Raw genomic sequence first — 27,344 nt, forward strand, 5'->3', positions numbered from 1 at the left:
ATGGTGAGGAAACAAGGTGCAAAGGGGAAGTGACTCGTCCAGGTCAGTCAGGAGAGCCAGCATGCCCAGATGCCCAGGCCTGGGCTCCTCCTACAAGGGGAGACCTAGTACTTACATCTCTACTTAAGGGGAGGCGGTGTCAGGAGGCTGTTTTAGAGCCGGAAGAAGCCAGCCTTCTCCTGCCTTTGGCCTGCCATCCTGTCCCCAAAGGCACTTCTCCTCTGAGACGTGGGCCCACCTTCCCTGTGAAGAGGAGTAAAGGAGGTACTGGACGGCCCAGGCCTGGGTGGGGCTGGAAGGGTTTCCTCTTTTCTGGAGAAGTATATCAAAATCGCGGAAGAGCCCGGACTGGGCAACGCTGCAGTGCAGACAAGACCTTCCTTTCTCCACAGATCCTTACAGCTACCCTGGTCTGGGACCAACAGAAGATTGCCGGGGGCTACATTTAGACAGAATCCAGTGAAAATCACAGGTTTTCTGATCTTAGAGAACACAGGAGAGGAGGAGAACATAAGTATTTCAAGGAATGATTACTTCTATTCCATCTGTTTTGTTTAAAAAAAAACAACAGACCAAAGTCTGCATATAGAAAGCTTTCAAAGTATCTTGTACTACCACGACAGAAAGGAATGGTGCGTCAGTGCCTCTACATTCTGGGTTAAAAATCTCACTGCCCTGGGGCACCAGTCTGGCCTAGTCGGTTAAGCGTCTGCCTTTGGCTCAGGTCATGATCCCAGGGCCCTGAGACGGAGCCCCGCGTCCAGCTCAGTAGGAAGCCTGCTTCCCCTTTCCCTTTGCCCCCTCCCCCGACTCGTGCTATCTCAAATAAAGAAATAAAATCTTAAAACAAAAAAACAAAGCCGGTGTTCTAAATCATCTAAAAGGCCCATAAATTGCCAGGGATCATTCCTTCATCCACGAAGGGCAAGTGCAGGACACAAGCCTGCCACTGCTCCCCATCGCCACACACACACAGGTGATACAGAACTGAAGTGCACTACAGCGTGACAGGACTCGAAACACTAAGAGCAGAAGTGAAGAGGTCTGTGTGGCGTGTATTCAGGTCGAGCCAAAAAGTGACTGCTGACTGCTATCCATATGTGTTAGCATTTTACCTGAGAGATAATTGGGCAGGGGGGGGGGGTATTTCCTCGGCAGGGAAACGGCACAGCTAGTCTCCTTACAGCTACCTGGAGAAGGTAGGAATCAGGTATCTTTTCACAGCTAGGGAAACTGAAGCTCAGGAAGATGGGGGAACTTGCTCATGGTCGTAAAAGCAGTGAAGGCCTTAGGAAATGTAAGAAGTGTCTGTGATAAGGGAAATCTGATATCTTGTAAGCACAGGCCAACCTGAAGGAAATCTTGGATAGTAAACATCGGGTTGAAATTCTCCACTATTAATTTATTTTAAAGGACAAAATGCCACACCTTACATCAAAAAGTGAACTTTTTGCGACAGAGCAGCCTGTCGTATGGAAGCAAGGACCTAGTAACTACAGCAAATCAGAAATGTAGGACATGCCTTACACAGTCTCCACAAAAGAGGACAATGAGCTCGGTAGCGACCAGGGAACTGGAGAACAGGCCTGACTATCTTCTGCAAATCTTGCCCAAATGGAACGTCTCCTGCTTTCCTAAATGCCACACTTCTTTATCCTAGAAGACAAGACAATTACACGGCACCCACAAAAAGCTGTTGACAGAGACAGCTTCAAGGAGAAGGCTGTCACAATACGTTTGGAAGGTGATGGGACTCTCAGGGGACAGGCAGACGGGAGGGAAGTGCTCACAGGATGCCCGCCTGTGGGAAGATGTGATGGCAGAGATTTACTGATCGTATTCGAGAAATCTGTGCTCTGGAAACCAACTTCTTCCTTGAACCAGAGTTCTGTGGGCTTTACTTTACCAGCTACTGGAATCCTAGCTTTTTCTATCTAAAGAGGAATGTCAATCTGATATCTACATAGAAGGTAAAAGAGAAAATGCCTGCCAGAGAGCATCTCCCTTCCCAACAATCGCATGCAGAAAGCTTCCATGGGGAGAGTACGGATTTCATCTTTAAAGCTCCTGCATGGACATGTGACATGGTTGCCCAGGCCACACCCCATCCACTTGTCAGCCCAGATTCATGCGATAGGAAATGGCTACTCACGTCACTGTACAAAGTAAAGAAGGGACGGATTGTCAGATTAGTAGAGAGAAGGTTCTTGGCTCTGCAAAACTGCACATAAAACGTAACCCAGTGCTTTCTGATGTGGCAACAGTGGCGTGAGAAATGAAGAAAGGCCCGGGCTGGTGGCTCCTCTGAGAAGTCCCGCCCGCACATGGGATGCAGTGCTGTGCAGCTCGCTACCACCAACCTGCCCTGACTCCTCCGCAGTTCCTCCTTCCCAGAGCAACAGAACTGCTCCACATAACACCTCTATATTTAGTGCCTTTTAAATGAATTCAACCCCAAGACTTTCACCACTTCCTTCTTGTACCTGTTACTTCATCACATGCCACAACTCACCGTTCTGAAGACGCTGTCTACATAAATGGCTAACTCTAGATCACTGAAGATAATTTAGAGTGGATTTCCCAAAAGAACCATCAAGACGCAACCCTAAAAACAAAAAAAATGGCAAAAAGGCATTTTCTTTGCCCTAAACCCCCAAGTATGTTTCAGAGAATGAAATACAACTCCTTATTAAGGACTGACAATACCTCTGCTTACATATTTAAGGGGCCTCCAAAGGCCATCCTGTCCAAAAACTACCATGAATCTAAAATGTAAACTTCGATCTCTACTAAGCACCTCTCCTGTGATTTGCTTTGCCGGACAGTCAAGGATGGGGGCGGGCAGGGAGAACAGGTAGTGAAGGTCACGTGGCGGAAGGCCTCGTTTGCCTGTGCTGCCCCAACACTGAGTCACACAGACTTCCCTTGGGAAGAGCCAGAAAACTTCAGTGAAGGAAGCTACAAACCCAAGAGCAAGGCCACCGTTTGTCAGGACCAAACCTGCGGCACATGGCCAGTATCTGAAAACCAGAGGGAGGGAAAGTGGGTGCAGATGTTTACAAAGTGAACAAAGTGTTTGCACTCAAGGCTGCTTTTGATGCACAGCTCAGATTTGGGGTGTAAGCAGTTTCAATGTAAGGGGAAGAGGGTTAGGCACCCCTTATGATCCCAGGGACAATGAGCAGAGATAAGAAAGGACTGGGACTCACCTCAGTAGGCAGAAGTGGGTGCAAACAAGCATCTGCCTCTCTCTGAACCAGGGGTGCTACTCTGACTCTCGGCTTGCCCTAGAAATCTGTGGACAGAAAAGTTTCCTACAGAGAAAAGTTTCCTACAGAGAAAGTCTTCTCACTCCTGCTGCCCCCTGCGAACTGGTGTTGACAGCTTTGATGTCTTAGACCTGAGACCTTAGACCTAGATGATGACAGCTTAGACCAGAGGAAATGAGTTTACCATGAAAAGAAAGGGCGTGGGCACCTGGGTGGCTCAGTGGCTTAAGCTGCTGCCTTCGGCTCAGGTCATGATCTCAGGGTCCTGGGATCGAGTCCCACATTGGGCTCTCTGCTCAGCAAGGAGCCTGCTTCCTCCTCTCTCTCTCTGCTGCCTCTCTGCCTACTTGTGATCTCTCTCTGTCAAATAAATAAATAAAATCTTTAAAAAAAAAAAAAAAGAAAAGAAAAGAAAGGGCGTTAGGCACAGCAGAGGCCTACTGAATTTGGAATGGAGGGAACCACAGGAAGTGGAGGGAGAAGGGTCCACAGAGTGCTGGACACACGAGGATGATCGGCAGGCCATCATCGTCCCATTAGTGGGAGCGTGGGAGGGCGTGACGTGGGGAGAGGCAAGGGCAGCCCAGCCTACCGCCGCGGGGGACTGTGCTGCTTGAGGGTAGCATCTCCATCTCCAGAGCCCATCTGTTCGCAGTTCTGCCTCTTACTTTCCTCAGTGCCTCAAGTCTTTGCTCATAGGACACATTTCATGTCCATCCCAAACCACACCGGTCACAGCAGTAGCTTATCACATGGAAAAAATGAAGGGGAGATAAGAGCACATATTCCATATTTCTTCTACAACAGGAAGACAAAATATTTCCCAACAGGCATGAAGTATGGACACCACACATAAAACAGACAAGAAAAATGCTCCAAAGATGCCTGAGGCAAGGCTGCTGAACACACCATCCTTTCCTGCTCCTTTCTTGAGATGGAGAAAGTAGAAAGGCCGAGATTGCCATTTTTACTCTCTATGTGAAGACATGCAGAGAAGGCATTTTCACTGAACAAGACTTAAGTGGAGACTGTTTTGTTATCCCATAAGTAGCCCCGATTCAGTTCCCTAAAGGAGTGTGCATCTGAACCCTGTCATGCAAAACTAAGGACACAGAGTACGGTTTACTCCTCTTTCTTACAGATGAGACCACAGTGTTGGATCTGTTGACATTCTTCCTTTTATAAGGGAAGAACCTCTTTATTTCTAATAATGTTTTTATTAGCACGATTTTTAAGAGATAATCAGAGAATCTTTTGTCTTTTTACAAGTAAAATCTATTTTGTATTTATTATAATTACTGATACTTATGAACAAATTACTACATCTTATTCTGTGATTTCTATCATGATTTTTGTTTTGTTTCTTTTGCTTCCACCAGACCCATTTCCATGAATTTTTATTTACTCAGTTTTCTGTGTTTCTTTTCCTGCTAGAATTCCTAGGAAGCAACACTTTCTATCCCTAGACTGTACGTGGTCACTCTGAAGTGCTAACATGCCCCCAGGCTTACAGGCGTTAGGAAAGCAGTGGCTCCTGCCAGCCCCCAAACCCATGTCTGTGCTGTCCTGTTTTTAACTACTCCAAGCCTACCTTTAAATGGTCAGTCCTTAGATTTATACATACACTTGTCAATTTCTATGCTCAATCTTGATCCCAGTCCTTCCTTCTGATGCTTTCCTTTTTATTAACTAATTCATTTGATAAACACCTGTTGATCACTTAAACGCACCAGGCACTGTTGCATGGGTCAGTGAGAGAGAAGCGAACAAAACAAAGGGCCTATTCTTGTAGAACTCCAATGTAGTTCACATTGTAGCGGGTGCTTCCATTATTCTTACTTAACCACATGCCTTAGGGCACGTGGGTGGCGCTGACATTTGAGCATCCTACTCTTGGTTTCGGCTCAGGTCATGATCTCAGGGTCAAGAGATCGAGGCCCATGTGGGGCATGATAGTGGAGTGTGGAGCCCGTTCAAGATTCTTTTCCCTCTCTCTCTGCCCCTCCCCACCACTCTCATGAACATGCACTCTCCTTTTCTCTCTCTGAAATAAACAAATCTTTTAAATAAATAAACTAGGGCGCCTGGGTGGCTCAGTTGTTAAGTGTCTGCTCAGGTCATGATCCCAGGGTCCTGGATGGAGGCCTGCATCGGGCTCCTGCTCAGCAGGAAGCCTGCTTCTCCCTCTCCCACTCCCCCTGCTTGTGTTCCCTCTCTCACTGCCTCTCAGTCAAATAAATAAATAAAATCTTTAAAAAAATAAAAAATAAAAAATAAAAAAATAAACTATATGCTTTAGTTCTTCTGGTAAGCATCTGAGGAGTAAACTCATTCAGTCTTGGTCTGCATTTTGTCATCATTGAACGATCATTCCCCTGGATCTGGAATTCCAGGTTCAGAGTTAATTTCCCTTAAGACTATTCTACCAACTTCCAGAACCTGTGGTTCCTGGTGAGAAGTGGCCTTCCTTATTTCCTTTCTTCCTTCCTTCCTCCTTTATTTTTAAGATTTTTTTTTTCTAGAGAGAGAGAGAGAGAGAGAGTCAGTGGAAGGACAGAATGAGAGGGAGACTCCCTAACAGACTGCCCACCGAGCACAGAGTCCAATGCGGGGCTCGACCTCATGACCTCCAAGGATCACAACCTGAGCAGAAACCATGAGTCGTTTGCTCAACCAATGGTGCCCCGAGAAGTCGACTATCTTTCTAATAGTCCTTCTCAGAGAAGTTGTTTTGTCATTTCTTTTTGTTTTTAAGACGTTGTCTTTGAGGTTCCTTGGTTTTACAATAATGTATTTCAGTTTGGCTGCATCCTACTAGACAACTTCTTTTTAAAGTAACTTTTCCCCTACACCTCCTTATAACTTCCATATCATACAGAACAGACACACACAATACCCACGTTATTGTCATTTCTCCCTCCTTCACTCCACTTTCTTTCAAAGCACATTTACCAAATAATAAGTTGTAGGAAGGCCCTGGCCCGGGTGACTTCCCCGCAGCCCCATGCACACATGACTTCCTCCCAGAAGCCTTTGCGGTGCCTACTTTCCAGATAAGAAAGTTAATATGAGAAATGTGAAGAGATTTTTCCCAATGACACAGTGAGCATCACAGCCAATGCTCCAACTCACAAATTGCGTGCCCTAAACACACTACACACTCTACATCCTCTTTCTAAGTACACACATGTAAAAAAACTGGAGAAGGACAAGAAACGCTGATCTCTCATTACAGAAATGCAAGAAGAGCCATTACTGTTTGACTATCAGGTGAAATCTCACAAATGAGTCAATAGGCATTGGTACAATAAGTATGGGAAAACATTCAGGGCATTTTTCTGCGTCAAGAACACCTTATTTTATGGCCCAACCAACAGACAAAATCATCTTTTTGAGCAGGTAAGAACAACCTTACTCTCAAATCTGAGCATTACCTCCTCTGAACCACCTTTAAACGTATCTAGCCAAGGGTCACTCATCTCAAATGCTAAAACGAACTCAAAACCAACGACACAGGTATTTATGGCAGAAAACAGTGAAGCTATGGTTTTACCTGTGCTACTTCTTCAAAATCTTCATGACGTTTCTGTAGAGCTCTGGCCCGATGAAGAGATTTCCCCACACCCGTATGTTTGCTCAGAAACGCTTCTCCGTGGTTCTCAATCCAGTCGAGCACCTACAATAAAATACAGGTATACATGCCATAAAAACAATGTTCTGGGGTGCCTGGGTGGCTCAGTGGGTTAAACCTCTGCCTGTCATGACCCTGTCCAGGTCATGATCTCAGGGTCCTGGGATGGAGCCCCGCATCGGGCTCTCTGCTCAGCAGGGAGCCTGCTCCCCTCTCCCTCACCACCTACTTGTGATCTCTGTCTGTCAAATAAGTAAAAAAATAAATCTGTTTAAAAAAAAAAAAAATGTTCTGTCTCATTTGATGGCTAGGCCGACCCAACCCCCACCCCCCGCCCTGATACATTCTGTTGTCAAAACTATAACAAACAAGAAGCAGAGGAAGGAAAAAACTGGAAGCAAATGAACACTAATCTACCACGTCTGATCAGCTCTCCCAATGTGGTTTTCAGCAGCTCTTACTGTAAAAGCATAAGTCCATCTCTGTATAAACATTATGTGCAATAATGATTAAGTCTCGTATCATTTTATGCGCAATGGAGCATCCAAAACTGAGTGGGTTTTGGATAAGATAGTGGTTATCAAGCCACAGACAACCAGTTTAACTTGACATTTTTATAAGGCTCAAAGCTTCCCAACTCAGGCAATTCAAGTTTAAGCACAGAGTTAATGTTTTTCTGTCCCTTTCTAGACCACTGAAAACATACAAATACGACCTAAGAAAACAAGACGCTTCAATGCCTCTGTCCTGGTCTTTGAGGATAATTTATTCTGTAAACTACTAAGCTATTGTCAAAGCTAAACATTCCATAAATTTAATTACATAAAAGTTCTTGCAAGTTGACGTCCACCACATACAGAATGGGAGTAAAAGTGAAGCAGTGCCGCCCAACACTTCTAGTTTCAGAGCCGGGCTCTCATACTTGGGAAACCACAGAACACTGACATGAACTGACATGAACAAAACATTTACATTACCATCAAATGTACTCTTGGCCTCTCTGATGGGGAAAAGAGAACTAGCAAACAATAAGTCAGTGACATCTTTCACTAAAAACTAAAATTTTAGTATGAGGAATTCAAATATTCGAACACATTTGTTACCAAACTGCTGAATGCCACCTCTCATACTTCACGTTTCATTTTATGGTAACACTGTACGGATCAAAAGTATCTCAGATAGAAGTGGCAGCTGGAGCAGGCACAGCCAGGACAGCGGTTGTGGGGACAACGGAAGCAGACCAGCCACGGCATCCCACTAATGGCAAAATATAAGGGCTCTTAACATTCAGTGCTATGAAAAGGATCCCTTGCCCTTTCTTGCCTGCAGTAGAGAGAGATCAGAGGTGCTGACAAAACTGTTAAAAAAAAAAAAAAAAAAAGGCGGGTGGTAAGGGCCAGCCGGCGTCCAGGGACACCTGGCCTTGTTATACATCACTCCAAACCAGCGACCTTCCAAAACCAAGGGTCTGGCCGAGGGCCCTTTCCGAATGGAGTTTAGTAAAGTTAGTAGCACACGTAAACAAAATAGCTTGCAAACGCGAATAAATTGCTGGTGGTCCTCTTAAAGACCCTGCAGAATTAGCAGAGGTGTTGGTGCATGGGGGGAGAAGGCGGGCGCGGAGAACCCAGAGGCCAAGCCTTGTAGCAGAGGCTTGGCTAAAGCCACATACCTACCTTATTGCTACGGCTCATTTCTGAACCTCTTTTGTCAATGCCTCCCATCTGCTAGCCACTCGGGGTCACACTACCAGAGTGCTTCTTCGTGGATCTACCTCTACCCTGTCACCTGGCTCCCAGTCCTCCTGAGAACTCACTCATTCCCACCCTCCGTTTCTAGCCTCCGCTGCATACCCCGGAAATGCATGACCCCAAGATCAAGAGTCACACACTCTCAGACTGAGCCATCCAGGCGCCCCATCGATTGTTTTTTAGTTAGTGTACATTATCTTCCTTTCTTGAGGTGAGAGAGAGAGAGAGAGGGAGGGCACTCCAGTACTACCATTAGTAAACAGTGCCACATTCACGCCTGACTTCAAGGCAGACATAAAGCTGCTCAGTTGTTTACATGAGTCTCTTAATTCTTATTATAAAACACAGACCCTGTTTCACTCCTATGAAATGTTCATTGACAAGTTCAAGATGTCTCAACCTCAAGGATGGATACAGTTAAATGGAATGTGCCTCTGGGCATGGCGCCAATACCACACAGGAGACAAGGATCAAATATTTTAGGCTTGAAAAGAACTTAAAGACACGTAAGTACACCTAAGCTACAGTCTCCCTGACTGTCAGAAAAGGCTAAGAGATCTTTCTTTCTTTTCTTTTCTTTTTTTTTTTTTAAAGATTTTACTTATTTATTTGACAGATAGAGATCACAACTAGGCTGAGAGGCGGGCAGAGAGAGAGAGGTGGAGGCAGGCTCCCTACTGAGCAAAGAGCCAGATGTGGGGCTCCACCCCAAGACACTGGGATCATGACCTGAGCCTAAGGCAGAGGCTTTAACCCACTGAGCCACCCAGGCGCCCCGAGATCTTTCTAACTATTTATTTTGCATATTCCTCAACTTTACTGTCAAAAGAAAAATTAAGCCACTTGCAAGCAGTAAATCTGATAATCACCAGCAACAAAATAAAGACTTGAAATAAGGGCACAATTTCAAAAAGTAAAACATAAACATTATTTGGTAGAAACGGCTGAGGAAGCAAAATACAGTATATTTAAAATAATAAAAGTTTGGTTTTGAAGCCCAAGAAGTCTTTCAGGGAGCGAAAGTTGGAAATTAAAGCTACTATGAACCAAGCGCTTAGAGTTACAATTTCTCTTTCATTAGAGGCTCCTTTAGACAGAATTGTAAATACCAAGTAAAAATTTATTTCCAACAAACATGAAACTAATTCAAAGGTGTATGAACGCCAAGCACTTAAAAAAAAAAAATAGTAGCAGACAATTATGCAATCCAGCTCACATTAATAACCAAATACCCCACGAAGCTTTTGCTTCTTTTACAAGTCTGAGAATACTCCTCAGATTGTCCAGGAATCCTGAACCAATAGAGCTGTCCAAACAGCATCTCAAAGACATGCCTGCAGAATCTCCTCCATTTAAAACATAAAAATACTTGCAAATCAGGGGCTTCATCAACCTCTTCCAGTCAGCCACTTCCCTGACCTCAGCTGTAGCCAGCAGCTGTCCTCTTGTGACCCCAGCCTCAGAAACACACTGGCCCAGGATCTGTGGTGCTGCTGCTAGACTGGAGGAAAAGGACAAAAGTGATCCCTTCCCCCGGGCTACCTGGTTCCTGGGCAGAAGAGCAAAGCTGGGAGCCAATGCCACCTTCCTCTCTGGGCAGATGCTGTGCCAGGAGTTCATTTCACTGTATATCAGTGCCCTCTAATGGACACAGTGACAGCACCAAGGTCAAGGTCACTTCAAAATGAAACACCAACACAACACAAATACCATCTCAGCATCTAAGTCAAAATGTCAGATGGGCGGGACATATTACATATAGTTTAACTTAACTCCCTGTTTGTAATTACAAGATAGATCATGATGATGGCAAGTATGATTGCGCTCATTTCCTCCCTAATAATTATACCGTTGTCTGAGAACCTGCTGCTGCGGCAAGCACCGGCCTGGGCTGTGTGCACGCTCAGCCATCAATCCTCACAGTGGGCTGGAGCCGGGAGACCTAGCACGTCCCCATTTCACAGATGGAGACACAGGACCAAGGATCCTCGACTACCAGGTGAAAGAGCCAGTCCAGGGGCTAAGACCCAGAAAGTCTGCTCAGAGGGTCCATGCTCTTAACTTCTGGTCTACACAGCTCTTGAGTCGGCTCAAGGGCCACAGAAGTGGGACAACAGGGTCTGGAAGGAAAGAGCTGTTCTTGTCTGCAGACAGCTGGGGGTTCCTGGGGGATGACCTCTGCCGCAGTGACTGTTACAGTGGACAGCAAATGCCACCAAGTCTCAGGTATGGCCATGGGCACCGGCTGCTGGCACCCCTCCCCGCCCTGCGGCACACTTCCGGCCGCCCCGGGCCGCCTTCCGGCCGCCCCGCGGCAGACTCCCCCGCGGAGACTTCCGGCCACCCAGCGGCCCGCGCGCTCTTCTGGGATGAGCCCCCACCCCCACGCTCACTGCCTCCTGGATTACTGTTTCCGGTGACAGCTTCCTTAAGCATTTGTGACTAAACACTACACCCCTGTCAGAGGAAACTAATTCTCACAAACCTGTGTCTCAACCGTAGACAGCATGAAGACCATGCGTTGTCTACGGAGAGAGGATTCCACGCTGTCTGGGAAGGCCGCATACGCAGGTCCAGAGTCCCTTAGCCACAAAAATGCTGAAACGTCTCTGAAATTCTGAATATTTTTTCAAAACCTGGTCTCAAAAATTCATCTGGCACCAAGATCTGGCTCCCTTAGCGTAGTTCAGAGTCCTTGTACATTTGGCTGCAGAAATCTCCACGCTTTCCTTCAGATTACGGGGGACGGCCCAGACGCCCGGGGTGTCCTGTATCACACGCTGTGTGCACTCTGTTACTCCTAAAGTCTGAAAAACTCTTAACCCCCAAACGCATCTGTCCCCAAGGGCCACAAACGAGAGCGTGGATTTTGATTACTGTCCCTCTGCAACAAGAAATGGGGGCTCAGAGACGTGAAGTGACTCACCCAAGAAAATACTGAGAAAAGAGATTCACGTGAAGGTCTTCCCAGCCCCAAACTCAGGCTCTAACCCGTCGGTACATTACATCATGACTTGTAGATACTATATGAACGCTGTAAAAGTATTTCTAAAATTAGAGTTCTAGCTCTAGGATAGCTATTTATAAAAACATCTACAGATAAGACCTCAGACATAAAACCACCAAGAACACAAGAAGCCATCTGGTTTTACTGGGAATTCGGGGTCCAAAGAGTATTCAGGGAAAGTATCCAAATATCTGTGAAATCCAGCCATCATTTTAAAGAGACATAATCAGTGAATAAGCGTTTTCTGTCGTAATAATAATGAGAACCCCTTCTAAGTCACATTTACTCAGTTCACAAAACACAAACACATGAATCAAGTGAAAAACCAGGGTAATTGTAAAATACCTAAGTGTGTTCTTTTTTAATATGAAATCAGATTTTTCCAGTGGCAAAATATTAATTTCCTCCCTGCCCATTTCCAATAAAACCTATATTAACCCAGTTTCATTTAGTTACTTCCTTTTTCGACCCCTGTTGGTTTTCATTTAAATCACCGGGATGCCAATCTTGAAACAGACATACCATGTTTCCAGGGCTCCCTATTTTTTTATTTTTTTTTCCCCAGTGCCATTTTTAAAATAAGTGGTCCTGAAACAATCATTTAGATCAGGGCTTTCTGGATTATCAAATCAACGTTATTTTAACAATTATAACAATGAATGAGTGATTAAGCAACGTCACTACAAATTTGCTAAACATAAACAGGAGACCAAAAAGGAGGCCTTCGCTTTCAGAGTGTTGTTATGAAAGCCTGTGTCCATCACTGCCGTGAGGATATCCAATATTAAGCCACTAATGAAATTTGCTCACAAAGTTAAAACCACAAAAGAAGGATACTCGGAGATTTGTATTATTGAATTCCACATACACACCCTCTCTCAGGCTGCCTGGTACCTTTCCCCAAAAGCTCAGAGCATATTTCACCCAAAACCAGCACCCTTGTTCATGTCCTTCCCTTTCTGGTGGAGGCCAGGCTCGCTGAGCACCTGCACAGAGAACAGGAGAAGGAGACAGCCTGGGGCAAGTGTGGGGAGAGGGGCTTGAGACCGCTAGAAGCCACGAGTCAGTGCAGAGGGGTTCTCTCCCCTGCCTTCTCCACCCCCACTTACCCACTCCCAAGGGGACTAACTGAACTGTCACAGTGGGGAGCAACTGTAGTTTCTAGAAAGCCCTTCCCCAGTCTGATAAGCTGTACTTCAATATTCTTTCCTAAGTAACATGTCAGTTTAATTTTGCTCTTTGATTAGCTCAGAAGTGAGCAATCCTCCTCAGGTCAAAAGCTGTGAAGCAGTTAGAAAACCACTGGGCTTGCTGGAGCTTTGGTCAAGTCACTGGTCTTTTTCTACTCTCAGTTTTATTAACTCGAAAATAAGGAGCTCATCTTAACAGGATCATGAGGGCCTCTGGCTCTAAATTCTATGCTCTGCATGGCCCAACTTCCACAGATATGAGAGACACAGTCAATACACATTTGTGGGCTTTTGGGGACTGAGGGAAAAAGAGGGAACTTTTTAGGCCCAGCATGCACAGGTGCCTGACAATAATGATAGTCCTCCAATTCTTTATTTCTCTCCACTGGAGCCAAGAACTGTTTCTTCATTCATTATATTCCAAAATTAGAATGAAGTTTGTCCTAAAAATCTATAGAATTATTCTTAATATGGAAAGATATTCTTTAAAAAATACGGTTTCTAGAACATTCTGAAGTATACTGACCCTAATGCTCACTTGGAAAAATGGGCTATTTAAACAAAAAAAAACCTCAGCAAGTTACATAAATATATAGCAAATAGTACAGCAAATATGGAATACAGAACCACAATGACCTGTGTTGCAAGAGCTACTTAAAAAAAAAAAAAAAAAGAAAGAAAAAGATTTACTTATTCTGAGAGGGAGGGGAGAGCCTGAACACAGGGATGAGGGGAAGAGGGAGAGAAAGAATCTCAAGCAGACTCTCTGATGAGTGGGAGCCTGACTCGGGGCTCAGTCTCGTGACCCTGAGATGTAGACCTGAGCTAAAATCAGGAGTCACATGCTTAACTGACTGAGCCACCCAGGCACCTTAAGAGCTACTTTTGTTTAATCCAAGAGCATATGAAATGTCAGGAACACATGCTCCATGTACACTTTCTGGGCTAGAAGGGAACACACATGAAGTCAATGAAGAAGGCTCACAGAGGGCTTGGTGGGGATTCAAGATCTAAATGTGAGACCTGATACCATAAAAATCTACAAGAGAGCATAGACAATAATTTCACTGACACTGGCCATAGCAAAATTTTTCTAGATATACCTCCAGAGGCAAAGGAAACAAAAACAAAAATGAATTATTGGGACTTCTTCAAAATAAAAAAACTTCTGCACAGTGAAGGAAACAATCAACAAAACTAAAAGGCAACTTACTGAGTGGGAGAAGATATTTGCAAGTGACTTATCTGATAAAGTGTTAGTATCCAAAAAACACATAAAAAACTTAGACAATTCAACACCCAAAAAACAAATAAGCCAATTAAAAATGGGCAGAAGATTCAAACAGACATTCCTCCAAAGCAGACATACAGATGGCTAATAGACAGACGAAGAGATGCTCAACATCACTCATCACCAAGGAACTACAAATCAAAACTATAATGAGAAACCACCTCAAACATGTCAGAATGGCTAATTGAAAGCATAAGAGACAACAGATGTTGGCGAGGATGCAGAAGAATGGAGAACCCTCTTGTACTGTTACTGGGAATGCAAGCTGGTGTAGCCACTCTGGAAAACAGTATAGAATTTCCTCAAAAAATTAAAAATAGAACTACCCTACCAACCAGTAATCACACTACTACTTGGGTATTTACCCAAAGAATACAGGAACGCTAATTCAAAGGGATATAAGCACCCTGATATTTATAGCAGCGTTATTTACAACAGTCAAATTATGGAAGCAGCCTAGTGTCCACTGACAGGTTACTAAAGAGGTGTAATGGAAGCGTGTAGCTATGTAATGGAGTATTATCCAGCCATTAAAAGGAATGAAATCTTGCCATTTGCAATGACATGGATGGAGCTAAAAAGTATAATGCTAAGTGAAATAAGTTAGTCAGAAAAAGACAAATACCATGTTTTACTCATATGTGGCATCTAAGAAACCAATGAGCAAAGGGAAAAGAAAAAGAGAGAGAGACAAAGCAAGAGATTCTGAACTACGGAGAACAAACAGACGGTTACCAGAGGGGAGGTGGGGGGAGGAGGGTGGAAAGGTGACGGGGACTGAAGAGCACACTTGTCACGAGGAGCTCCGAGTGATTACAGAACTGCTGAGTCACTGCACTGTACACCTGAAACTGATATAACACTGTGTGCTAACTATACTGGTATTAAAATTAAAAACTTAATAAAAAAAGAGGAGTTGGCAGAACTTCAAACTTTTACATCATCTACCTACCCATCTATCTTCTAAAACTATTTAAATCACCAGCTCTCATGGTTATAACCCTAGTTTTAATTACATAAGTACATGAAATTTCTTAAAGAAAACAAAAAAGCTAAGGAAGGAAAGGAAGGAGGAGGCTGGTAGGTAGGTTATTATTCATATAAATAGTCTTGATCTTGGATATTCCCATCAAACTCCAACGAAATCATTATTCTGTCAATAGTGGCTAATCCGTATCTTTCCCATTCCTAGTTTGGAACTGAATATAAGAGAGTCCAGAGTTATCCACCCCCGGCCAAATCTTCCTATGTCCAGGTCTTACTCTGGGACACTGAAGTTCTTATACACAGCTAGTCTCGTTACTGAACACGTGTGCAGGCGTGCACTATCCCCTGTCCAGCTAATCCCTGTGCATTTTCCACTTCGGAGCCCCAGGCAATGTGGCTGGCACTCAATAAAAGGGAATCCCACGGGGCCTGGGGTTTTCTGGGCTCTCCTGCTCCTCAGCACAGAGGTCCTCAAGGGCTTGACGACCTCTGCTCCTGCTCACTTCCGATTTGCCCCAATTCCCTGGGCTCCAGCTCCCTGTCCTGCTGGCTCACAGAGCCAGCTCATGTATCCTATAGTCCTGGATTCTGTCTGCTTGGGGGGAAGAAATTCACCCATTTCCCACCCTTTGAACTCCCACTGTTGGCTTTTAGCTCCTTCTGAGCTTGGATACTAAGATTACCCTCACAGTCAAGTGTCTCCCGAGTTCACTATCACAAAAGGTAATTAAAGCTGGCTCTAACCCCACCAGGAAGACCAGCGCCAGCCTCCACTGGCCCCCAGCAGCTCCCCGAACACTTACCCTCCAGCACTCCCTAATTCTAATGGAGAAGCTCTCAGAAAAGATGGTAATCCTCTAACCACTCTTATCACCAGCCACATCAAAACTGTGAGCGTGGGAATGTAAACAGAAGAGAATGTTAAGTAGGAAGGGCAATATAATGATTCTGGTGAGTGGGACGAGAAAAACCCACCCTCCTGACTTAAATTAATGAGCAAAGGACAATGAGGTTCAGAAACCTTCGCTCAAAAGCTAGGTCCATTATGGGTGATACCAACCAAGAACTCCTACATCAAGCATCACAATGAGATGCCTTTAGTGGCATGAGGATAGCAGCCGAGGTAGGACCCAAGGGAAACCAGTAAAATAGCTTTTCTGGGCACCTGAAACCTCTTTCTTTGCCTTGATGGCATATCCTGACTTCCCTCCCCCTGCAGCATTTAAGACCCTCACTTTTTATTCAAGTGGCCAAAATCCGTACTAAGACCTCACTGCATTTGCACAATTGCCAGGCACTGAAGTTATCCCTTCCTTCCTGAGCCACCCCTGATTCCCCAACATCAAGCAACACTCCTATTCTTTCAAGCAGATCTCCTAGTTAGATCACTTGTCTCCAACATAAGGCCAACCCACCCCCATTCCAGAATTAATAAGCTTTTAACCCAGAAGAATCTTTAATTAGAAAAATTGGGTGATTCCTTACATTTCTTCATCTATCCATTTACTCATTTGACAATTACTGAACTGAATCCCAGACACTTGGGAAACAGCAGTGAGTAAAACCCAGATCAGCGCCCCATGGACCTCACACTGCTGCTCTGCATGACTCCTCCGCGACCCGCACGGACGGCCGCGAGGGGACTCAGCCAGTCTCCTCAAGTGCAGCCTCCCTCCCTTCACCTCACTCGCCTCCCTGCAAACAGGGCGAGCGTTCTAAGCCATGCAGCATCCTGTCCTCCACCCGCCACCGCCCAGAGCGTCGCGTCAAAATGCACGAGGCACAGGCCCTGCCTGGTGTGAGCTCAGCAGAGCAGGGGGGAAGCTCTGGGTCAACAGAGCGGCTATGAGAGTCAGAGAGGCAGGCAACGGACCCGTGAGTAAGCCCCCGAAGCACCGAGACAAGCCGGATGCCACGTACGTGTTCCTCGCGTAAGCCTCACAGCCACTCACACGTCACCCAGGCCCTGGCCCCCACATACAGCACTCAGGCAAGGTGCGCCGCGCCCCTTCACTGGCATCCCGATGCTTACAGAGCCACGTCGCAAGCTTTCATCATGAGGTCACCTTCCCAGCACCTGCCCCGTCTCCTACCTCCACACCCCTCGGTTCCACCCACGCCGGGCTGCCTGCCGCTCTGTGGACAGGCCCTGGCCTTCTGGGCCTCGAATCTCAGCGCAGTTCCCGCTGCCCGGTCCTCGGCCTGCTGACTTCCTACCTATCCTCCAACGAGCAGCTCCAAACCTACCTCTCCCGTGAAGGTGTTCACAACCTGCGCCTCTATTACGGGTCTCCTCACTTGCCCTGTATACCAGACCCCTGACATTTGACACGGAGACAGACGAGGCTTTCTGGAACCCCCCCGTTTGCACAAATCATTGAAGCACAGATAGTCACCCTCAAGATGCCTGAGCAAGGTAGGCAGGTAACATGGAGGAGGGCGGCAAGCTCCCTCCCACTCCCTCCCTCACACCAGCGAACCCCGTCGGAGGCATGACTCACATCCACGCCTGAGCGAAATTATACCTGGCAACAACCAGAGGCATTAAACACTAAATCTGAGCACGTTATGGTATAATTTATTAGACTATCAAATGATCTGCTTTTACTAGATTACAATTCCTCGAGAAAAAGACCTTTGACATATGCAACACAGTTACCTCTGTATGTCTGACTGTCACACATTTGAAAAAGAAAAAGGAATGAAATGTGGATGAGAAGAATCTAGAAGATACTGGATTTGTTTCACTGTTTTCTCAGTTAATGGCCCCACATCAGCCTGGAAGGAGTTCTTCCATGAAGTAACTCAAAGGGGTGACATTCACACTCGCGGGTGGGGGTGGCGGTGGGAGGCTTTCTTGGGGAGGGCTGCCTACTTCAGGAAAGGGAATTCTGGGGCCCATCCACCTTGCCCAACATGCTGGAGTGAGTAACTGGCACCCGTGTGAGAGGCAGGCGGACTGCAGCGGGAGGAGGAAAAGAAGCGGGCGAGCAGACCACCATGGGCTACTTCCACACACATCTTCGCCCTTGAACAAGGTCAGCCAAACTGCTGCCGGAGGAGCGACCCTGGAGATCACTGCACGGCAGGAACGCAAGCGCAACCCACGGAGGGCGGCTCCAACAGTGAACGCAAGGCAATGGGAACACATCCATTGCTCTACCAACAAGAAAGGTGGCAGGGTATTGGTTTTCTTTTCCAGTGAACAGTGACGAAGGGTTCTACTTGCCAGCAGGCAGCATGTGTGTCTGAGTCCGTCCCTAGCCCACTCCTCCAAAGGCAAGGGGCCCGGCAGCAGGGGCCTCCCCGCCCCTGCCCCCACCCAGCATCTGGGTATCTGAAACACCTTCCATGCAGAATCAGAACATTCCCTTACCTTGTGAAAAAAAAAATTGAACACTAAACCAAAATTATTCATGCTTCGAAGATCATGCCATTCTTCCTGGAGAACACACTACTGACCCTCTGGCTTCTATTCTTTGGAAGATTTCTCCACAAACAAGCACGTCCTCTGTTCTCTTTGGGAGGGCTGTTTCCATAAAAGTGTCATCATTCCATCATTTCTCTCAGCAGGATTTATGGATGCCTTTGCATTATTCAAAACAACCAAGCAGTTTTAAAAGCACCTGTGGTACCTAGTTGACTTAATATTTTTTGTAGATTTTGTGTTCGTCTTTACAAATTTACCTTTGGCTGACAATGTCTTTGAAAAGGACTACTGGTTGTTGTTGTTGTTTTTTTTCCCCATTTATTCTCAGCTTACCTCTCCCAGTCTATATGTTCAAAATAGCAAAAGTTTCCACGTGTTATAATTGCTTCAGTTTCAGAAACACACTGTTGGTTCTGACATCCTATGGACTCCTTCAAGGTAAAGTGCTTACTTTGCGTAATCTTATCAACTTCAGTTCTTGCTCCACAAGTCAAGCCTACACAGCAATTTCCTGTTTGCATAACATGTCCAGACCATTCCAGATCATTTAATCAAAAGAATGTTTCCCTTAAAGAGCAATTATCTATTTTCTATGGAATGCTAATAGGACCATATATGCATTATGTGTATTGCAAAACACTTTCTCCCGCTGACATCCAACCCAACCTACTGATGTTTGAGAAAAAAAAAAATCTAGCTTAAAGAACTGGTCTCATAATTATCATAATTACCTTTCTACATATAAAATGTAATGTTTGGTGTTTCAAATTCAAGGGCATTAAGTACTTGGTGCCAAATTAAATGGCTAGACTCCTCAGCCTATTCCCAAAGGTGCCTCCCCCCACCATAGACTGCCCAGTGGCTTATTCTCATGCGCCTGGCACCCTGTGGAGCCCTCAAAGTTGGGGTGACCCGGGAAGGGGAGCCCCTGCTGCTGCTTCAGACATAAGTCCAGAAGGCACGCTGGTCCATGCGTGTGTAAAGAACACTTGATCCAAGGGACAGAGAGGTGAGTGGGAAAATCTTTGAATAATTGCACTGAAACTATTAACACTTCATGGTCTATAGAAGTTTTTAGACAATTAGGAGAAGCTAATATTCATGCTTTCAACCACAACACCTCTATTCTCACAAATAACTCCCTGACATTGACTCTCCCTGTTCACTCCCTAAGCTATATTCTTTCCCTGGCAATTATCCTCTTTAATTAAAAGAGCATTGGAAAGAAACATGAATAACATCAAAATGATCATTTTTGAGGCACATGGTACATGGAATCTTCAGAGAACTCAAACACCCATAAGCAGAATCAAAGCACTGTTATGTGAAAATTAAAAAAGTTATAGAGCAATTTAAAGTATTCTGAACTCACCAGGCTCACGTTATGTGAAGAATGACATTCAATGAAATACAGGAGAGTCTATGTGCTCATTGGAACACACCACAACTCTCCACCATCTCGGCCCACTGAGCAGGAAAGCCCACTGGCCCTTGGATGACACGAGGTGGGGGGAATGAAATCTGAACCTATACATGTCTGAGCAATGCTCCTGGGCGCTCAGGGAAGAGAGAGAGGTTTTGTTCCAGACTTACCAGCGTGACCGCCCACCACCTCCTCGGGCTTCCCTGCACACATACCCCAGGATCTTCCCAGCCCCAGCGTCAACACCTCATCCACACCCTTTTTCCCTCTATTTTAGAGCAAGGACACAACTATTATCTTGTTTCTCACAAAAGTTGTACCGTACTGTACCTGCTGCCACAGCTTTAACCCTCAAAACCCCGGCAGCAGGCCAATCCTCTCTACCCCATAAGAAAGACATGAACAGTACTAGGGCCTAGGCTTATGCTTACTTTTGTAACAGTAACAAACAAGATGAAAACTGCTTAGACACTGATAGTCCTAACTCCACTTTCTGTGAACTAGACTCAAACCTCTTAAGCACCTGCAGTGCACCGGGAACCTCAGGGCCTTCCAAGTGGGAAGGGGCGCGTGGAGAGCTTACTGCCCCTCTGGCACTATTCTCAGCAGTCAGTGTAACTGGGGACGACCTGCTTCAGGAACACATGCCCCAGTCCCCAGCGGCGGCCCTGCCCCGGCTCACGTGCTCTGCCTACGCGAGCTAGCAGCTGGGGAAGCCCGGGCACACATCGTCAGCACCACGGCCACTCACGGAAAGCAAAGCAGCTGCGCGCGCGTGTGCACGTATGTGTATGATCCCCCCATCTCCCCCGCTTGAGCTCTCAGCACAGATCGCCCGGGATGGTACGCGCTCCCCAAGCGCCCAGCTCCGTTCCCCCGCGGCAAAGCGCCCAGAGACTGACCTGCTGCACATCTTGCTGGAACACACAGAGCTGCAGCCTCTGGTGCAGTCGGACCTTGCGGTGCTGCCAGATGTTCTCCAGCTGCCGCTGGTGGTGCAGCACCTCGTGGATGACGTCAAGGACGTGGTGCACGGCCTTGGAGTAGTTGGCAGAGGCTGTCAGGGAATCGGAGCTGCCGGGGGTCAGAGGCCGCTGGAGCTTGTCGAGGAGCGACTTCCCATCCTGGCTCACCTTCCGACAAAACAGAGGGGCGATTAGCCAAGGGCCGCCGCTTTACCCAGGCCGTGACCCGGGCAGTGCGTGCGGAGACATGTGCGCGCGCACACACACCACTCACACTCATACACAAATATAACTGTAGTTTTACTCAAAGATGTATTTTATAAAGAACAAAATAAAATTTAAAACAAACCCCTCAGTTCTCCAGTGATGCCACAGGACCAAATGTGGTCGAACACGGAGTTAAAAGAATGTTCACTTTCATACATGATAGTTGATGCCATTCGTACTGAATAAACACCATATTTTGCCTTAAGTGGCACATGTCAGTTAATATAATTACATTGCTGAGTTATCTGCAAATTAAAATTCAAATGTAATAATTTTCTCTGGAGATATTGTTAGAATTAAACAATCACAGTGGAGCAGTTTTAACACTGAATCTCAAAACTTCAGTTAAAAAAATACTATCTAGCCCTTGGCAAAGAATCTGTACTTAAACTTTCTGATGTAGTTGGATAGCAATTTTACCTCACAGGATAAAAATTTTAAAGTGTCATTTTAGGGGCGCCTGGGTGGCTCAGTGGGTTAAAGCCTCTGCCTTCGGCTCAGGTCATGATCTCAGGGTCCTGGGACTGAGCCCTGCACCTGCATCTCTGTCTGCCAAATAAATAAATAAAATCTTAAAAAAAAAAAAAATAAAGTGTCATTACTTCATTCATGAACTTAAAGAAATTTTAATTAAAATGCCATCATTTTTTATTATTTTTTTAAAGTATCCTTTTTTTTTAAAGACTTTATTTATTTGACAGACATCACAAGTAGGCAGAGGCAGGCAGAGAGAGAGGAAGGGAAGCAGGCTTCCCTGCTGAGCAAAGAGCCTGATGGCCTCCCAGGACCCTGGGATCATGACCTGAGCCGAAAGGCAGAGGCTTTAACACACTGAGCCACCCAGGTGCCCCAAAATGCCATCATTTTTTAAAACAGATTTCAGTATTATTTCTATACTCTGGCAGCTAACTCCCAAATTACATTGAAATAAAAGCATTCACAGTAGCCAAAGAAATAAGCAAAAGATAAAAATGGAAAATGGAAAGAAAAGCACTACGTATTTTTCATATTTAAGTGCTGCTTCAGATTTATAAAGGACCATGCCAGATGCGGTAGAAAAAAAATATGACATCAGACAACAGAAAAGCTACGTGGCCTACAATGTAGGAGGCTGTGATCTGGGGGCTTCTTGTGTCAGCCCTCACCTTCATCCCTGTGCTCAGATACTGCTGAGTCTGGAAACCTCACTGGGTTTCTATGGAAAGGAGGAGCAAATGGGAGCCTTGCGGACAGACACAAGCAGGGTTCAGAGGCAAACCCGCAGGAGCGGGAGGAGGAAGGGAACAGAACACACCGACACAGGAAGCCGGTAGCAGCCAGGAGCCCATGGAAGAGCCTTCCAGGGTCTTACAACCTCCAGTCATGCTGGAATGGAATGTGTCTGATTTCTAAGACCTAATTCTGAGACCTCCGTGGGAAGTGCTGACTGTTCCCCACAAAGGCTGGTTGTCAGCCTTCCTAGATTAAAACTGATCAAACACGCCAAGACAGCAAACGTCACCAGAAACAGCCAAGGTGACAGAACCAAAGAAAACAGGGGAAAAAGAACCAACTAAACCACTCAGTATCAGGCATGTGTAACAACAAAAATACTGAAAACAGAGAGCTGTTCTAAAGCAGAGAGCTTTCCGCAGGAGTCACTGAAACTCACATGGGCATTTTCTATACAGTGGAGAGGGATGTGGAGAGGGGCGCACCGTGATGGATCTGGGAAGGGACTCGTGGGAAAGGATCCAGAGAGCCAGGATATTACCTCGAAATGAAGATCTTTCCTGCTCAACTGTCTGAGCTGGGCTCTATTTAGCATATACGCGTGTAGGTCCTTCCTTCTACTTCTTCTTTTTTTTTTTTTTTTTTGGCTACTCTAACATACACTGATTTTTCCAGGAATGTGATTACCATGTTCATCAAAGCAAGGCAGTGCCTGGTTTTCTTTTGAAATTTGTAAGAGCTGCTTACCATTTCAAATTAGCAGCACGATAATGCCATTCTCTCTATCGGAGTCACCAATATAACTCATGTCCAATCTGCACTTGCTATATTCGCAATGGTTTTTTGATCTATGGCCAATGTAGATAAAGATCTTAATACCTATTTTTTCCTTCTATTGTGCATGTCCTTAGGCATTTATAGGAACACATTTTATTATAAATCACCTTTGTCTCTAATTTATACTGTAGCATATGTGATTTACATATGTGTACACACATAAATTTTAGGTGAAGATAGATTATTCATACAATTTTTTATAGCAGGCATCAGAAAATGTTTTGTTAATCATTGAGGGGTGTAGCTTCTCTTAGGATTGAAAATCAGTGCCCTGGAGTGCCTGGGTGTCTCAAAGGATTAAAGCCTCTGCCTTCAGCTCAGGTCATGATCCCAGGGTCCTGGAATCAAGCCCCGCATCGGGCTCTCTGCTCAGCAGGGAGCCTGCTTTCCTCTCTCCCTCTCTCTCTGCCTACTTGTGATCTCTGTGTCAAATAAATAAATAAAATCTTTAAAAAAAAAAAAAAAAAGAAATCAGTGTCCAAGTCACACACTTCACATTCTATAGAGCCTAGTAAGAATTCCTAGAAATATTTCCTCTAAGTTTTACTCCTTATAACAAACATAAGTCAAGAAACCTACAGAGCATACAATTTGGTGAATATGTATTAGAAGGATATAGATCAGAGGTATGGCAGAGGAGGCAGTTACCTCATCGAAGTCCACTGGCCCCTCCTTGACAGCCAAACCCTGATCGCCAGGGTTGGCAATTGCCCAGTATAAAATTGCATTTCCCAACCTCACTTACAAGCAAGAGTAGCCAACACACAGAAATAAAAAATGTCGAGGGGGCTTCCAGGAAAGACATTTGGGGGTGGTGTATGCTCAGCCCCTCTTGCCTCTTTCCCCTCCCTGCTCCCAAGAACTTGGTGGAGACGAATGGAGCTTTGGCAGCTATTAATACCGCTGAGGCAGCCTTAAGAATGGCAGCCTCCCTGCTAAAAGGGCAAAAGACAACTGTATCCAGAGATCTCTTACTAACAGAGCTACTGCACCAGCCCTGAATGCCAGCCTTGGGACTTCTACACTGGCAGAAAGCAACCTTATCTTAAGCCACTGTTTTACAACATACACTAGAAATACAAAATTCTCAGGCCTCAGCAGGTGCCCTCAGGCATTCGGGAGACACCATAAATGTTCTACTATGAATAAATAAATAATCCGAGCAAGAATATTCCAATGAATCTGTCTTCCCTTGGGGGTCTCTACAATACGTAGCAGTGCTCTGGAGCAGATACCATTATCGGGTTTAGAAGAACACGCTGGCTCATGACGGATGGGTGGTGGGAAACAGCTGAGTTCACACACAGAACGTGAACGCACAAATACCTCAACATAAGACAACTTACAAGTAGAACCCCGCCTTCTGGGAATTCCTAGGCAGGGACTGAGGTGCCAGTGTCAGTGTGACCGCTGGTGCTGTCAGTGGCAGACGAATTCCAGGCAAGAGAACATCATTTACGCCCACTGAGACCAGACGCACACAGCGCGCGACTCGGGCACATGCTCACTGTAGCATTTCTCCAACAGACTTTTCAGACACAATTCTGTCCCTGTGCAGCTTTTTTTTTTTTCATTTTTGTTTCAAAGATCTTATTATCTACTTATTCGGGAGAGAGCATGCGCAAGAGAGAAAGAACACGACCAGTGGGAGGGTGGGGCAGAGGGAGAAGCAGGATCCCCGCTGAGCAGGGAGCCCAAGGTAGTGCTCAACGTGGGGCTAATCCTAGGACCCTGAGATCATGGCCTGAGCCAAAGACAGATGCTTAACCAACCGAGCCAACCAGACGCCCCACTCAGTACAGCTTTTGTAGATGTGTCAATTGAAAAGAAGCTATGCAAGCCCATAAAGGATATCACTTCTATTTTAGTGACTTGCAGTAAAACGTCTGCCTTCATTAGTACAGTAGTATTACGTAAGGAAAAAATATGCTACATATTTATGAAGGCTACCATTCTATAGCAAAGAAATAAAGATTTTTAAATGGTACAAAATAACCAGAAGAGAAATAATGAAAGACACTCTAAAGTATACAGCAGCCAAAATATTACTATATAGTTTAAGTACTGAAACAAATAGGCTACATTTATAATATGTGAGGCAGTTCTAGATTTCTTAATCATTGAACCAGGTGAGTTAATTTACTGAAGTTATATGTTTTGTCTAAAAATAATTTTCTAGCTTTCAGGCAGTTCAACCCTGTCCCACAAAGGGATAATAGCGCAAGAAAAAGATCAACCTTTATTAACAAAGAACAGGACTTCTAGAATTTTTGAAGAAATCAAACTAACCCATTTTTTTCAGGTTCTGCTCTTTGTTTTGCTTGGAATACAGTGCTCGAGGACTTCACAGATACTGCAAATTGCATTTTACAAAGACTAATAATGTTCTATAGGTGTATGAACTAATATGTTCTAGTAACTAAATCAGTTAGGACAAATGAAAATTCTTAAGTGTTAAAAATCCAGAATAATGGTCTGATCCTCGAATTTCTTTTCTTTTTTTTTCTTTTTTTTTTTTTTAAGATTGTATTTATTTGAGAGAGAGAGCAAGCACAAGGAGAGAGGCAGAGCAAGAAGGAAGGAAGCAGGCTCCCTGCTAAAGAGGGAGCCCAACACGGGGCTCGATCCCAGGACCCGGAGATTATGACCTGCACCAAAGGCAGGCACTTAACCAACCAAGCCACCCAGACACCCCTTGAGTATTTGCTTTTAATCAAACTCCACATAAGATTTGTAAAATTGGGGATCTCTGGATTCCTGTGTGTTCCACCGCACCCCACAGAGACCTGCCTATTCTTACTTCGGGTACTCCACATTTCCTGTAAATCAATGTGGTGCTCCACATTTCCTGTAAATCAGATTAGAGCTAAGAGACTCCACCAGGAGTCTTCCTCACGTGCACAAAGTAAGAAGGCTGCTCTGATCTACGGAAAGGGAATAGCACCTGGACATTATTGCTTAGGGCTGCAAAAACTGCCACCTCCCAAAGACCACATATGACCTACAATACGTCAATTAGGTCCAAATGTGGCGGTGCAGACCTGAAGGTGCTAGGGAATGTTAGTCCCCAGATAGAACCCAAACAAGCAAGCAAAACACACAAAATATATAAAGGCATGATGAGAAATGACGACACTTAGCATGCAGTGAAGAAACACCAGTCCTTCTTAGAAACTTTCAGGAAACAAGTTGCACCATTTGCATCAACTCAAACCACCACAATTTGTTTTGACTTTTTTTTTTTTTTTTTGGCAGGGCTTGGCCTGCAGAGCACACCCCTCCACGCGAAGCCTGGGAGTGGCTCCACGGCCACCACTAGCCTTTCTAGCTCGTGCTGAAATGATTCTGAAATCCAAGTTCTAATGTGACAGGAAGGAGTGACGATGAGTCCGCACGTTCTGAAGCTGTGGTCGATGGTCCTCAGCCCAACAGGAACACCTCCTCCCTGGATTAGGAGGTTAAACCTGGCAGAAGACAGCTACACTAAGAAGGTCCTACCAATAACAGAGGCCAATGACGTTCTGGAAGGCGCTGACCTGGCAGCAGCACTTTCCCACGCATCAGGGAGGCTACCCGGAGAGAAAAGCAACATTCTTGCCTTCAGATTTCCTGGCTCCCCTCTGATGATGGTTCTTTTTCCCGGCCAAGTTCTCTAGTGGTAGGTTTCTTGATCTTTCTGCTATTAGGTTTCTTACTCACAACCAGATCCTCCAACCATGTCTGACTCTCTGCTCCCTCTCCCTGGGATTCTCCGAAAGGTAAAACCAAGAGAAGATGGAAACAGGAAACGGCTGCAGCAGCCCAGTTAGTTACATCAGGTCCATGCGGAGAACTGGCTATGTGGCAGATTCCACCTGGGCCCGCCATTTTCTACTCTTTCCTATTTCAAGCCCTTGCACGGCTTCCAGGTTACGGGTGTGCAGAGATTGCTGCATGGTCTGGCACCTCTGATACCGCGCCAAACGCTGACCCCAGCCCCTGAGCAAGAGCAACGCTGCATTACTTAATGAGGCTTTGGAACGAGCGGTTTACAGAAGTTCCTGTACGGCAAGGCCACCGAGCTTCCACGTACACCAAAGACGAG

At 45.5% G+C, this 27,344-nt stretch overlaps 1 protein-coding gene across 6 annotated transcripts in view; it reads right to left on the reverse strand.

Annotated features, from left to right (window-relative positions):
* Positions 1-27,344, reverse strand: part of TRIO (trio Rho guanine nucleotide exchange factor) — a 337,805-nt gene that overhangs the window by 158,540 nt on the left and 151,921 nt on the right. For all 6 annotated transcript variants that reach the window (XR_014310227.1, XM_082725152.1, XM_082725151.1 and 3 more), the window contains exons 9-10: positions 20,882-21,112; positions 6,823-6,945 (exon numbers count right to left, since the gene is read on the reverse strand). Coding sequence is in view for 5 of the 6 variants with exons in the window: in XM_082725152.1 (XP_082581278.1) it covers positions 6,823-6,945; positions 20,882-21,112 (354 nt within the window). In the remaining variant the exon portion in view is untranslated. The remainder of the gene's footprint in view (positions 1-6,822; positions 6,946-20,881; positions 21,113-27,344) is intronic.

This window comes from Mustela nivalis (assembly GCF_964662115.1).
Source record: "Mustela nivalis genome assembly, chromosome: 3".
Taxonomy (NCBI): Eukaryota; Metazoa; Chordata; class Mammalia; order Carnivora; family Mustelidae; genus Mustela; species Mustela nivalis.